The sequence below is a fragment of the Lynx canadensis genome, chromosome D1 (genome assembly GCF_007474595.2).
Source record: "Lynx canadensis isolate LIC74 chromosome D1, mLynCan4.pri.v2, whole genome shotgun sequence".
NCBI lineage: Eukaryota > Metazoa > Chordata > Mammalia > Carnivora > Felidae > Lynx > Lynx canadensis.
The window spans coordinates 20,819,271-20,834,978 of record NC_044312.2 but is presented as its reverse complement, the minus strand read 5'-3'; the positions used below and the strand labels follow the sequence as shown (position 1 = coordinate 20,834,978).

Below are 15,708 nucleotides of genomic sequence, written 5' to 3'. Positions count from 1 at the left end.
ACATCTTAGTTCTTTTCTGTTTCTGCTTCCCCATCCCCATGTTCTTAACAAACATGTACTGAACGCCAAGTATATAAACATTACTGGGCTGGGCCCTAGCTGAGGACCGGAACCTGGAGTGTCATCATCCTCACTTTAGAGAGAAAACAGTCAAGACAGGGTACTTACGAGTCTCATTAAAGGCCACTCACTCAAGTGGCCACAAGAGAAAAAAGTAAACCACACAGGTTCTCCGACTGAAAATCTGCTATGATTTTTCCATTAGTCCACATTTATCTCACTAAATCCGGCATCTCGAAACATGCAAATATGCAATTCAATGCCATTTTTTAAGGATCCACAAATGGTAATGAAGAAAAAAATCTCCCCTCCCCCAATGAAAGCCTTAAGTTGGCAAACTTATAATTAAATTGTCAGACACAGATGGTCTAATCCACAACCATTTCCCCTTAGACATGATGGGCTCTGGAGAGCACAGAGGTCATCTAGAGAAGACCAACTTGGTTTCTAGAGAAGCCAAGTTCTTTTCCACTATCATGAACTGAAGAGACTGCCCAAAGGAGAGCAATGCTACAGCTTTAGTTCGTCTCAGAGAAGTTTATTTGACCCTTACTCAGCAGAACAGAAAGCTCTCCAGGCCTCTTTTTTCCAGTCCCATATGACCCAATGACAACCACGGCAAAGAGCAATTCTATTTGTGTCCAACCCTTCCAGATTCTTGTTATTAAAACCTGGCACGGTGTTTTTGAAGATCCCAAACTGTCTGACTCTTACAATACCAGACAGGAATCAAGCTCCCATCAGGCTCATCAAAGACTACAGAGGCAAGAAGGAAAACGATGACAGTACAGATGTTGTGAAACAATTGGCTAGATGAATGGAAGGAACAATGGAGTAGATGACAGGCAGTTCGTGAGAATGCACATCAGTGTGTCTTAACACCCACTCATCTCTGGTGTTGTCAGTAAGGAGGGCGGGAAGGGGGAAATGAAAGGGAATTTCAAAGCACTTCTACTTGTACACATACCATGCTCTATTCTGTCTTTGTATTAGACCTTAGTAACATTAACACATGTCCACCCAGATATGGTTATGCCTTCTTGTGCTGTAGAAATCAGTCTGGAAGTTTGTTACCTGGATGCAGCAGCAGTGGGGGGAGGGAACAATATTATCGTATTAGTGGTGGAAACACACCGGCTGGTACCAAGACCCTATTTCAATAGATCAGACCCTTTAAGGTCCTGTGATTACTTAAAAGCAGTTTGGTCTTGAAATAAATGAGTGGTGAAAACAAATAATGAGCAACTACAAGGACCAGAAAAGTCACAGCAAACTTTTCAAATGGAAATCCATCAAAAACAAAAGTCTTCAAGGAAAAATACTCCTACAGGAATGCAAGCTGGTGCAGCCATTCTGGAAAACAGTGTGAAGGTTCCTCAAAAAACTAAACATAGAACTACCTTACGACCCAGCAATTGCACTACTAGGCATTTATCCATGGGATACAGGTGTGCTGTTGCAAAGGGACACATGCACCCCCATGTTTATAGCAGCACTATCAACAATAGCCAAAGTATGGAAAGAGCCCAAATGACCATTGATGGATGAATGGATAAAGAATAGGTGGTATATATATACAGTGGAGTATTACTCGGCAATGAAAAGAATGAAATCTTGCCATTTGCAATTACCTGGATGGAACTGGAGAGTATTATGCTAAGTGAAATTAGTCAGAGAAAGCCCAAAGTCATTATGACCTCACTCATATGAGGACTTTAAGAGACAAAACAGATGAACATAAGGGAAGGGAAACAAAAATAATATAAAAACAGGGAGGGGGACAAAACAGAAAAGACTCATAAATATGGAGAACAAACTGAGGGTTACAGGAGGGGTTGTGGGAGGGGGGGTGGGCTAAATGGGGAAGGGGCACTAAGGAATCTACTCCTGAAATCACTGTTGCACTGTATGCTAACTAATTTGGATGTACATTTAAAAAAATAAAAAATAAAACAAGTTCAAAACAAAAAAGAAAAAAGAAAAAAAGGAAAAATACTCCTAGGAATAACATTTCAGAAAAAGAAAGTGACCTTCTTTCAAGACGAACTCAGTGGGTTCCACACCTAGAGACAACCTAGTTCAGGTTCATTATTGGTCATTTGAACCAATTTCATTTTAACATAAAACTAAAGGATTAGCTACAAAATAAATTCAGCTTCACTGAACTATACAGACACGTAGTACATGTGCAGCACCCCTGAGCCGTATTCCAAGATGAGCATTTCCAACAACATCATCTGCATTCACTTTCTTTCACTACTATTAACAAGCTGATTGTCCAAATTGCTGAAAACAATGTGAGGTATAAGAGACCGATTTAAGACAACCTGTAAGAATTCCCAGTCAAGGAATGGAAGGGAAAAGCTTTGGTATTCTTTTGGATCCTGCCATACACATGGCATTGCAGGGAACAAAAAAGAAACACACTGATCATTTTCCCAGTAGAGGTTTTTCAAATGTCTGAAATAGGTTATGCCAATGATGAACCATATATATATGCACCTACTTGCTCTGTAACAGTGTAGACATCAAAACCTTATACCGGTATAAAAAATAAAAACAAAGAAAAACTATGTGGCCTTATGGAGATCAATTATTATCACATCAGAACAACTCGGGGACAACCAGAGATCACCTTAAGACTCATGCGATACCAATCACAAATGTGAGGAGAGACCAAGACAGGTTCTCTTTCATATGATGCTCTTGGTCAGTTTCGTAGTTTCTGCTCCTTTATGTAGATGATACCTGAAGGGTTGAAATGACTTGGAGAAAAGTAACTCAACTTTTATTAACATTCCCTTTTCCCATTTTGCAAATGGACTGACGGGATTCTCAGTTAAGGATTCTCTCTTCTCAAGCACAGAACTTAGCCAGGGAAACAGTAGATCAGGAAAAATGAAAGAGAGAAGGGAAGGAGCACGGGGTCCAAGAGATGAATGGAGAAAATGTCATTCAACCAAAAATGTCAAATATGAGAATACCAAGGTTAGAAGATGTCATGTAACTTATCCAAGGTTCTATATTAGAGTGAGTGGCAGGATGAAATCACTCTGACACTTCATTCAAAGCTTTTACTACTTTACATTTATCACTGATACTGAGAGTAGAAACTCATTTAAGCTGATTTTCATTTCCATAATTTTTTTTCAGAGAAGCGCTGCCCACTAAGTATTGCATGCCATGGATATGCAAAATCAGACCACAGTGACTGAATTCACCCTGACTGCCTTCCCTGTTATCCGGAAGCTTCAGATCTCCCTCTTTGTGGTCCTCTTGTTTATTTACATGTTAACTCTCACAGGAAACATTGTCATCATTTCCTTAATATGGGCTGATAATCGCCTCCAAACCCCAATGTACTTCTTCCTCAGTAATTTGTCATTTCTGGACATTTTATACACTACCTCAGTTACCCCAAAGCTATTAGCTTGTCTTCTAGAGGACAGGAAGACCATATCTTTTGCTGCCTGCATGATTCAAATATACTTCTTCTTTTTCTTGGGGACAGTGGAGTTTATCCTCCTAGCGGTGATGTCCTTTGACCGCTACGTGGCCATCTGTAACCCCCTGCGCTATACCATCATCATGAACAGCAACGTCTGTCTCCTACTGGTTCTGGGATGCTGGGTAGGAGCCTTCTTCTCAGTGCTGTGCCCAATTATTGTGGTGTCCAGACTGCCCTACTGTTATAAAGAAATCAGTCATTTTTTCTGTGACATTGCCCCTCTGCTACAGGTGGCCTGCATAGACACTCATTTCATTGAGATGATAAACTTCCTCTTATCTTCCCTCATCCTCCTGACCTCGCTGGTACTCACCATTGTGTCTTACACCTACATCATTTCTACCATTTTGCGCATCCCCTCAGCCCAAGGACGTCAGAAGGCATTTTCAACCTGTGCTTCTCACATCACGGTCGTCTCCATTGCCTATGGGAGCAACATCTTCATGTATGTGAGGCCCAGCCAGAGCCGTTCACTGGATTTTGACAAAGTGACTGCTGTCATGACTGTAATGGTGACCCCTCTTCTGAACCCTTTCATTTACAGTCTGAGAAATGAAAAGGTAAAAGAAGTTTTGAGAGAAGCAATCAACAAAATTATATCCTTATTACACAAGAGAACCTGAACGTTCGTTTGCTAAGAATGGCTTTTTTTTCAACTCTTGGACTCTGTGGAGAAAAGCATGCTTGAAGACCATAAAATCACAGATTTGTGGGAAGATATAAAAAGGCTTCATGTCACATCAGATACAAAGTATTGTAGTCAAGGTGCAGAGCAGACAATTCGAGCATAGAGGAAATAATATGTTTGAGCCCTTTTTGGGCAATTCATGCACAGGATAACATAAATTAATGACAAATACTTATGTCAAAAATCTGAAATTTAAGCCTGGCTCTATTCTTTTTTTATCCCATGAAACTTAGCCTATCTGAACCTTAGTTTACTCATCGGTAAAGTAGGAAATAGTTTATGCTTTTCCTTTCTCTTTTTTTTTTTACTTTTTACTATAGGCTTAACCAAGATAGCCTAAGGAAACCAAACACAGGTAAATATAAAATAATGCTCCCTCTCGGTATTTAAGATGATGAAAGATGATTGGCTTCATTCTTGACAGCTAAATACTATAGAAAAATGTAGTAGGAGTAGTAATACAAAAATAAGGAAGAGCTGTAACATATCCCAGGGTTTCTATAGCGTGCCTAAATAGGAACTTATGTATCGATATACATGGAATTTATAAGAATATATATTATAACTCCTCTCAGTTCAAAATCCAAATTCCTGGAATGAGGATGCAATTGGCCCAATCGAAGTGAGATGTCCTCCCCCGATTCGGTTCTTTGTAAGAGGAAAGATTGGCAAAGAGTTACATTGCCTTCTGTTCTTACCATCACTGAACAGGTGCTATGGGACAAGTACTCTGAAAGACAGTGTAAATATAGGAATAAGACAATAAGCATCTGTAAGATCAAAATAGGTTATGACTGGAGTGGTCATTAACCTTCTAGCTGCATGAACAATGACTGACACCTTAAGAATTGACGTGACTCTATCTTGGGAAAACAGGCAGAGAAAGTGCTGCCTTAAGGATGGATTCAGAATGTCATAAAGGAACACCATCCATCCTAAGAGATTGCGGCAAACAAATGTCTAAAGATCAGAAGAAACTAGAACAATATCACCAGGAATGAAGCACTCATATAGGATCTTCTCTGCCCTCATTTTCAGACACTAAATAAAATAAGATTTGGAACGTTAGTATATTAGCTTCCTAATGCTGCCATAACAAAGTTAGCAGCTTAAAATAACACAGATTTATGATCTGACTGTTCGGTGGGTCACAAGTTCAATACAAGCCTCCCCAGCCCAAATTCAGCAGGCTGCATTCCTTTCCAGGGGCTCTAGGGGAAAATCCATTCCCTATCCATCTGACTTGTTGACAGAATTTCCTTCCTTGAAGCTGTGGGACCAAGGTTCTGTTTCCTTGCTTGCTGGCTACCACCCAAGGGCCATTCCCACTTTCTAGTAGATGCTTCAGTTCTTGACTCATGGCCCCTCTTCCTCTACCTTCAAAGCCAACAATAGCAGGACATGTACCTCTCAAGTTTCAAATCTCTCCTTCTTCCATCTCCCCTATGACTTGGCTGACAAAGTTCTCCACTTTTAAGGACTCATTGGATAGCAGTGGGCCCACCCTAATATCCAGAATAATATCACCAACTCAAGGTCCTTTTCCTGCATTACATTTACAAAATCCTTTCTGCCAAGTAAAGTAACATATTCACAGATTCTGGGAATTAGGACATGAATATCTTTAGGTGTCATTATTCTGCTTGCCAGCATAATGTTGCTAGTGGTCATGATCCAAGAAAGGAAAAATAAAGAACAGAGCACAGTAGGATTTTTTAAAGCCAATATTAAATCCTAAACTCTCTCATTGTCATCACCTAAAACCAGAAGTATTTATAAACCCCAGATAATGACAGACTAGAAAAAAATCAGCAAAATATCTGGGCAATGCATATTTTAAATTAACCATGTTTGTTTTTCTTTAAATTATTGTTAGGCAGAGATGATATAGTGTCCCTTTGTGCTGTTTTCCTGTTTTTCATGAGTTCCCATGTTACTCAATACCCTATTCTAGTATCATTAATACAGAAAAGAGAAACTGGAGTGCATAAGGGAAATGAAGCATAATTTTGGTCCCCACCTGGGGCTGGCCCCACGTTGGCCAGGCTTGCAACTGCAAATATAAAAAGACTTCATAAACTCTGAAAAATAACATAAATATACTGTTTTACTTTGATGTTGATTATTATTCTTATGATCAACACTTCTTTAATGTTTATTTATTTTGAGAGAGAGAGAGAGCATCCGTGGGGGGGGGGGGGACAGAGAAAGAGGGAGAGAGAGAATCCCAAGCAGACTCATCACTGTCAGCACAGAGACTGATACAGGGTCCAGTCCCACAAACCGTGAGATCATGACCTGAGCCAAAACCAGAGTTGGACACTTAACCAACTGAGCCACCCAAGCACCCCATGATCAATGTTGTTATAAGAGAGGATAATAATAGCAGTTTCTACATTGATTCTAATAAGTTAAGTTAGTACAAAGATGACTGAGAAGTAGTCTAGTTTAAAACTTAGTGATAGTTTAAGAGTTTGGATTGACAGTCAATGTCAGTTTGAGATAATTGTTTCTTGGCGGGTAACAATGTTTTCTTTTACTGTCTAATATTAGTTGAATTTATGGTTGTTTGGGTTAGTTCTGGCTCAAGATCTGTCCCAAATTTTGGGACACCTGTAAAGTCCCTTACTTTTCCCATATTCAACCATGACAAGGCATTTTACCTTTTTCAATATGAGAGAAGGAAGAGGAATAGATCAAAAGAGCCAGTAGAAAATTCAAAGCACATCCACTTGCTGGATAAGCTAGATAACTTCCTCCAACTATGGATGAAGGGCATCCCAACCAGGGAAACACTGTCAAATGTAATGAGTTTAATGAATTCACTGATCCTTCCACTTGCCAGGTAATTGTCACGTGCTCCTTCCTCCTGACTCAGTTGTAATACAATATTCAGCAACAACTATGAACATACACCTCAATCACATCACAAGAATGCGATAAAACATACCAAATTATTGTCATCGGTAGTCAAGAGCTTAGATAAGCTACTCCGTTTGGCACCCATTTGGCCAACCATTTGGCCAACCAGCACCCATTTGGCCAATCCATTTGGTCAAGCAGCCTGCTGTGACTTTAAACTGACACTAGTCCCCTCATGTAAGCCCTAGATAGCAGTCTGCAGAGTCACAGACATAGGTCACTTTCTGACCCGACCTGCCCCACGGTTCTTGTGCTCAACCATCTTCCCCATCCACCAGCACCTTCCCTTTATGCGCCCCTTCAACAAGGCCCCAGTGCAACTTACCAAAACTCACTCTTTTGGTTACAATTGACCAATGTGGCTTTAGCCCGGGAACCCCAAAGCCCTCCAGGTTCTAATGAAGGCATATGCCCCGGGTGATTCCTCTCTGTCTGTATTCTGCCTCCAAGAGAAGCCCCCCCAAGGTATTCCAGGTGCCTCCTCCAAGACCTGTGAGTAATAAACTCTATCATAACTCCTCTTGTGGTCTGTTCGACTGCAACTCACCCTTGGCAGGCACCCTCTTCTCCACTTAAGAAATGTTAACTTGACAAATTAATAACAGGGGGGTACAACCACAGATGAGTGTTTGCTTCATTCTTGAAATATACTAAAATGTGTGTGTGTGTTGTGTGTGTGTGTACACGTGGTACATTTCAGAGGTATGTATTTTGTCTGATATCTTTATTTTATTTTTTTTTTCAACGTTTATTTATTTTTGGGACAGAGAGAGACAGAGCATGAACGGGCGAGGGGCAGAGAGAGAGGGAGACACAGAATCGGAAACAGGCTCCAGGCTCGGAGCCGTCAGCCCAGAGTCCGACGTGGGGCTCGAACTCACGGACCGCGAGATCGTGACCTGGCTGAAGTCGGACGCTTAACCGACTGCGCCACCCAGGCGCCCTGTCTGATATCTTTAAAAAGTCTTTATTAAAAACAATTATTTATCATCTAGAATTGCTGGCTTATCCCAAGGATGTTCTTTAACGTTAACAAGGGATTCATTCAGTAACACACTTTCTTTTTTTAATGTTTTATTTATTTATTTATTATTTATTTATTTTTGAGAAAGACAGAGAGACAGAGAGACAGAGAGAGTGAGCGTAAGTGGGAAAGGGGAAGAGAGAGAGGGAAACAGAATCTGAAGCAGGCTCCAGGCTCCGAGCTGTCAGCACAGAGCCCCACACAGGACTCAAACTCATGAACCGTGAGATCATGACCTGAGCCAAAGTCAGACTCTTAACCTACTGAGCCACCCTCGGGCCCCAAGATGCTTTCTGATTTTCAGCATTTGGCACTAAATAAGGCTCCTCTTTTTAAAATATGATAATGTCAAAAATAATAATGTGTAAGTTCTTTCTGGTTACAAAATTTATAGTAATGAATAGTTTTTTAAATCTTACCTTCTTTTAGGTTTTTTAGCCATTCTGAGCACAGACCTTGAAAAGAAATGACCATCATATAACCATGTAATTATTGGGTTTTTTTGTTTATTTTCTTTAATGTTCATTTATTTAGTTTTGAGAGACAGAGAGAGAGACCAAAAGCAGAGGAGATGTGGAGAAAGAGGGAGACACAGAATCTGAAGCAGGCTCCAGGCTCTGAGCTGTCAGCACAGAGCCTGACGTGGGGCCCAAACCCACGGACCATGAGATCATGACCTGAGCTTAAGTCGGACGCTTAACCAACTGAGCCACCCAGGCTCCCCAACCATCAATTATTGTAAAAAAGAGGAACTTCAAATAACACGGTAAATAAGAGAGCACTATATATGCCCAGTAGATAAAATATCAAGTTATTCTATTGCTATTAATAATTATATAGTCTTATCATGTGCTGAAATGCATGCATACGCCCTCCTGACATAGAACTGAATTCAGAGTCATCACCTAACTTTAGGAGAGTATATAAAAAGTGCAGTGTATCATTTCACTTGTGTAGGCAAACACATCTCATCCCATGTAGGCCACAGAGAATACGCCTGATTTGGGCAAGGCTATATTCTGCATGAATCCTGGAAATTAGTTTCCCCTCATTAGTACTTACACTTACTACGTTCATCCCATTAAATCCAAGAAAGAGGTTATTCTGCTATGGTTATAGCAATGAATTAAAAGGTGGAAATGAAATGATAAAAAACAAGAAACAGCTTGGTGGAAAAAATTGTCTGGGATTGCTAGACCCTGGCATACAGTATACCCTCACTGCCCCCTTTTCTTGAGTAGGTAATACAAGCTATAACAACTTGTCCCTGTATTCTCTTGTCATGCAGGGGCAAACTGCAAATCAATGATAAAAGGTGACTAAACAAAATCTCCTAGCCTTGAAGTAAATAATGTTAAATCATCTTTTTATTTAAAATGGTATTTCAGGGCACCTGGGTGGATCAGTGGGTTGAGCGTCTGACTTCAGCTCAGGTCATGGTCTCATGGCTTGTGGGTTCAAGCCCTGCGTCGGGCTCTATGCTGACAGCTCAGAGCCTGGAGCCTGCTTCGGATTCCGTGTCTTCCTCTCTCTCTCTGCCCCTCCCCTGCTCATGTTCTGTCTAAATTTGTCTCTCAAAGATAAATAAACTTTAAAAGAAATTTTTTTACTGATATTTCAAAGGGAAGTATGAAATATTTTAAATTGAGTAACAATGAAAATATAACACAGCTAATTACTGCCTGTGGAATAATTTCCACATTTAAATTCATTTATGAACAATTTTTTATAAACTTTAAAATAACACAACTGAACATTAAACTCAACAGAATAGGAAAAGAGGGATAGAACAAATAAACAACAACAAAAAAGTGGAAATTATAAAGATAATTTCAGATATAAATGAAATAGGACTATATATAAATGACAACAACAACAACAAAAACCCACAAACCAAAACCCAGTTCTGAGAAAAGCTTTCTAACATAAGTACACCCCTGTCAAGATTTATCAGTGGTAGAGAGAAAGTAAAGAGAGAAAAGATAAAAAAATAAATGAAATATAGAATAAAAAGTAGAAAATACAGATACAAGCATGGAATAAATTTTAAAATCCAGATGAGTTTTAAATAAAGATATTAAAACCTGAGATTCAATACACCAATTCCCAAAAGAATACAAAATGTCAAAAGGTGTACTGAGAGAAATAGAAAACATAAACAGGCAAATTAGCGTTTATGTATATTAAAATAATCATTTAAAACTCCCAGCAAACGAGGAGCAGAAAACCGTATAGATGACTTCTGACAAATTTGGGTAAGCAAATAATTCCTATCTTACAGAAAATATTCCAGATAATAGAATTTTAAAACATCTATTGACAAAATCAGGGCACCTGGGAGGCTCAGTCAGTTAAGCTTCTGATTTCAGTTCAGCTCATGATCTCCTGGTTTACGAGTTTGAGCCTGCATCAGGCTCTGTACTGACAGCTCAGAGCCTGGAGCCTGCTTCAGATTCTGTCTCCCTCTCTCTCTCTGCCCCTCCCCTGCTCATGTTCTCTCTCTCTCTCTCTCTCTCTCTCTCAAAAATAAATAAAAACATTAAAAAATAAATAAATAAAATAAAACTGACAAAATCATCAAAAAGAAAGAATAAAGTTGAGGGCATTTACAACTGAGTTCAAGATTTCCAGATTTTTTATAAATACGGAGTACATGGGATCAGCATAAGGATAGGTTAAAATCAGTGGAACAAAACAGAAAATTGAGAGATAAACCCACAGATATTCTTGCAAAGGTGACAAGCCTAATCAAAAATCCAAGCTTTTCCAAGAAATGGTGCTATAACAACCAAATATTCACATAAAAAAATCACAATTGCATCTGCCCATACATAAACTAAGCTAAAACCACAAAGTTCGTAGGAGAAGACACAGGGGAAAAAAAACCTGTGACCTTGGAGTAACAAACTTCTTAGAAAAGGAAAAAAGAAAAAAAAAAATCAATGCTAACCTTCAAAAAACAATTTATAGAATAGATTCCATCAACATTAAAATTTCCTTCTAGTCCAGATACAAAGTTAAGTGAATGAATCAGTAAGATAAAGACTTAGAAAAATATCTGCGATACACACATTTAACAAAAAATACGTATCTTGATTGTATGGAAAACTCCTACAAATCAACAATAAAAACACAATTTTTAAAACCAATCTCGTTTTCAATACAAAGAACTCCTACAAATCAACAATAAAAAAGTTTTTAAAATGCACAATAAACTTGAACAGGAACTGTAGAGAAGACTTATTTTTGACCACTAGTAACATGAAAAGAATCTCAGCATTATTGGGCATCAGGAAAATGCATATTAACATCATATGGAGACATTTTACATCTACTAAATTAGCTAAAACTTTTTTTTTTTTTTTGAAGCAGGCAACATTAAGTGCTGACAACGAGAATCTGAAATATAAAATTCTGGCATGACAAATTATGGAAAGAGCCTACATGTCCATCAACTGATGAATGGATAAAGAAATCGTGGTTTATATACACAATGGAATACTACGTGGCAATGAGAAAGAATGAAATATGGCCCTTTGTAGCAACGTGGATGGAACTAGAGAGTGTGATGCTAAGTGAAATAAGCCATACAGAGAAAGACAGATACCATATGGTTTCACTCTTATGTGGATCCTGAGAAACTTAACAGGAACCCATGGGGGAGGGGAAGGAAAAAAAAAAAGAGGTTAGAGTGGGAGAGAGCCAAAGCATAAGAGACTGTTAAAAACTGAGAACAAACTGAGGGTTGATGGGGGGTGGGAGGGAGGGGAGGGTGGGTGATGGGTATTGAGGAGGGCACCTTTTGGGATGAGCACTGGGTGTTGTATGGAAACCAATTTGACAATAAATTTCATATATTGAAAAATAAAAAATAAAAAAAATAAATGAAATAAAGAAATTTAAATAAATAAATAAATAAATAAAATTCTGGCATGAGTATAAAATAGTACAATCACTTTTGGAAATTCAGCCTTTTTTTGGTAAAGTTAAACATACCTCTCTACCCTATGAGCTGACAATACTATATCTAGTACTGTATCCAATTTAACCAAGAGAAATGAAAACATAGGTCTATAAAAAAATACTTAAGTGTACAAAACATATTTATTCATAATAGCTAAACACTAAACATAACCCAAATGTCTATCCACAGGATACTGAATAGACAGATGTGGTATGTTTTGGCAATGGAATATTATTCAACATTAATATGGAGGAAGCTACTGAGACATACAATAACCTGCATGAATTTTGAAAAATATTATGTTGAACAAAATCACCCAAATGCAAAAGAACCATATGATTACATTTTGTGAAGTCCACAAACAGGCAATTCTGACCTATGCTAATAGAAATCAGAAAATTATTGCAGGCAATGAAAGGTATACAATGACTGGGAAGGATGTGAAGGAACTTTCTAGGACAAATAAAATGTTCTATATCTTCTTTGAACAGGTAGGTGGTTTATGGTCATATACCATCATCAAAGCTTTCAAACTAAATTTTTTTTAATTTTTTTTAATTTATTTATTTTTGAAGGAGAGAAAGACAGAGCATGAGTAGGGGAAGACCAGAGAGAGAAGAAGACACAGAATTCAAAGCAGACTCCAGGCTCCGAACTATCAGCATAGAGCCCTATGCAGGGCTCGAACTCATGAACTATGAGATCATGACCTGAGCCGAAGTTGGCCGCTTAACCGACTGAGCCACCCAGGTGCCCCTCAAACAAAATTTTAAAGTATGGTGCCTTTTATGTATAAATTAAACCTCAATAAAAATTTTTCTTATATCCCCACATAAGGAAAATTCCAGGCTCAGATAAATTTACAAGTGAATTTATCAAATATATAACTCACCAAGAGAACTTTTTAATGTAAAAACTCTTACTAATTTTTAATATAATTTATTGTTAACTTGACTAACAAAGCAGTATGTAAAGTTTTAAAGGCTACTTTAACTTAGATCCCAACATCAGATTATATAAGAAAGAAAAAGTATGGGCTAATCTCACCCATAAATCCAGATGAAAAAATCTTCAAGAAAATACTAGCAAACGGGATTCAGATATGTGCAAGAGTTGGGTGTATGCCAGGAATGCAAAAATAGTTTGACATCAAAAAATCAAAAGCCACAATTTACCATGCCAACACAAACTGTTTTTCTTCGTAAGAGACGCAGAATACAGCTGATAATATTCAACCTCCATTAATTATAAAACTTCTTTGCAAACTAAGTCTAGAGGAAAATTGTCTTAATATGATAAACAGTATCTATATCTAACACATTCAAAAATTATCATTTTTGGGGCGCTGGGTGGCTCAGTCTGTTGGGTGTCCAACTTCGGCTCAGGTCATGATCTTGTGGTCTGTGAGTTTGAGTCCCGCATCGGGCTCTGTGCTAACAGCTCAGAACCTGGAGCCTGTTTCGGATTCTGTGTCTCCCTCTCTCTCTGACCCTCCCCTGTTCATGCTCTGTCTCTCTCTGTCTCAAAAATAAATAAATGTAAAAATAAAAATTTTTTTTAAAATATCGTTTTTAATAATGATACATATTCCCCCTTAAAATAACAAATGAAGTGTGCCTGAGTGGCTCTGTTGGTTAAGCATCCAACTCTTGATCTCAGCTCAGGTCTTGATATCAGGGTTGTGAGTTCAAGTCCTGAATTGGGCTCCACGTTGGGCATGGAGCCTACTTAATAAAATAAAATAAATATAAATAAATAAATAAATAAAATAGCAAATGAGAAAACATATCACCATTTCTATTAAATATTAAATATCATCCATTAAAGCCTAGCCTATGGAGTAAGAAAAAAGAAAAATTAAAAGATATAAGGAATGAAGAAAAAGTAAGACTGTTTTGCAAGATTCAAGCGTAACATGAATGGAAAACTCTTATCTTTTTGCTCTGTCACCCTTACAAACCACTTCCATCCTCAAGGTCAACTTGTGGTCCTGAATGATTGTTGGCACTCTAGCTATTATATGTTAACCCCCAAACATGCAAGAAGGAATAAAGGAGAAAAGGATTATTCCCTCTCTTTTAAGAAACCTTAGTAGTAGACCCACTCAAAAATTCTATTTGCATCTGTTAGGCTAGAATTAGTCACATAGTTTCACCTATGTGAAAAAAATTAAAGATTAAGGAAATAGTCTCTTTTTTTCAGGCAGCAATACACTCAACTTAAAATAGCAATAGTCATACTAAAAAGGAGAAAGATCATATATTCAAAATTGTGCAAAATATATTCTCTGACCAAAACAGAGTTAAACTAATAAAAGGGGTATGTATGAAATCCCAAAATATTTGGAAATTATAAAACAAAGACATTAAATGATCTATCGTCCAAAGAGGGGGTTGGGTGGGAAATTTTAAAATATTTTGAATTGAATGAAAATAAAAACACAGGGGCACCTGGCTGGCTCAGTCGGGGGAGCCTGTGACTCTTGATCTCGGGGTTATGATTTCAATACCCACGTTGGGTGTAAAGATTACTTTAAAAACAAAATCTTAAAAAAGACAAAGGAAAAGACAAAGAAAATAAAAACACAATATAACAAAATTAGTAGCACACAACGAAGGGAAAGTTTAAAGAGAAAAATATAGCATTAAAAGCCTAGATTGGTAGGATCATTTTTGCACTGCTGGTGGGAATGCAAACTGGTGCAGCCACTCTGCAAAATAGTATGGACGTTCCTCAAAAAATTAAAAATAGAACTACCCTACAACTCAGCAATCACATTACTAGGTATTTATCCAAGGGATACAGGTGTGCTGTTTCGAAGGGACACATGCACCACAATGTTTATAGCACCACATTGTATCAACAATAGCCAAAGTATGGAAAGAGCACAAATTTCCATCAATGGATGAATGAATAAAGAAGATGTGGTATATATATATATAAGAAGATGTGTGGTATACACACACACACACACACACACACACACACAATGGAGTACTAGCCTGCAATCAAAAAGAATGAAATCTTGCCATTTGAGCAATGCGGATGGAACTAGAGGGTATTATGCTAAATGAAATTAGTCAGTCAGAGAAAGACAAATATCATATAACTTCATTCATATGAGGAATTTAAGATACAAAACAGATGAACACAAGGGAAGGGAAGCAAAAATAATATAAAAACAGGGAGGGGGACAAAACATAAGAGACTCTTAAATACAGAGAACAGAGGGTTGCTGGAGGGATTGTGATGGTGGGATGGTCTAAATGGGTCAGGGGCATTAAGGAAGACACTTGTTGGGATGAATGAGCACTGGGTGTCATACATAGGGGATGAATCACTAGAATCTACTCCTGAAATCATTATTGCACTATATGATAACTAACTTGGATGTAAATTAAAAGAATTAATCAATTAATTTTTATATAAAGCTTAGATTCAAAAAGAAGTGAAGTCTCATATCAGTGACCTAAGCTTGCACCTTAATAATCTGGCAAAAGAAGAACAAATTAATTCAAAAGGAAAGAAACCGCAAAAACGAG

At 37.9% G+C, this 15,708-nt stretch overlaps 1 protein-coding gene across 1 annotated transcript; it reads left to right on the top strand.

Moving 5' to 3' along the window:
• Window positions 1–3,243: 3,243 nt before the first annotated feature.
• On the top strand, window positions 3,244–4,191 carry LOC115524586 (olfactory receptor 6M1-like). Its single transcript, XM_030330991.1, has one exon. It carries the CDS (start codon window positions 3,244–3,246, stop codon window positions 4,189–4,191), a length of 948 nt encoding a protein of 315 aa, XP_030186851.1.
• The last annotated feature ends 11,517 nt before the right edge of the window (window positions 4,192–15,708 follow it).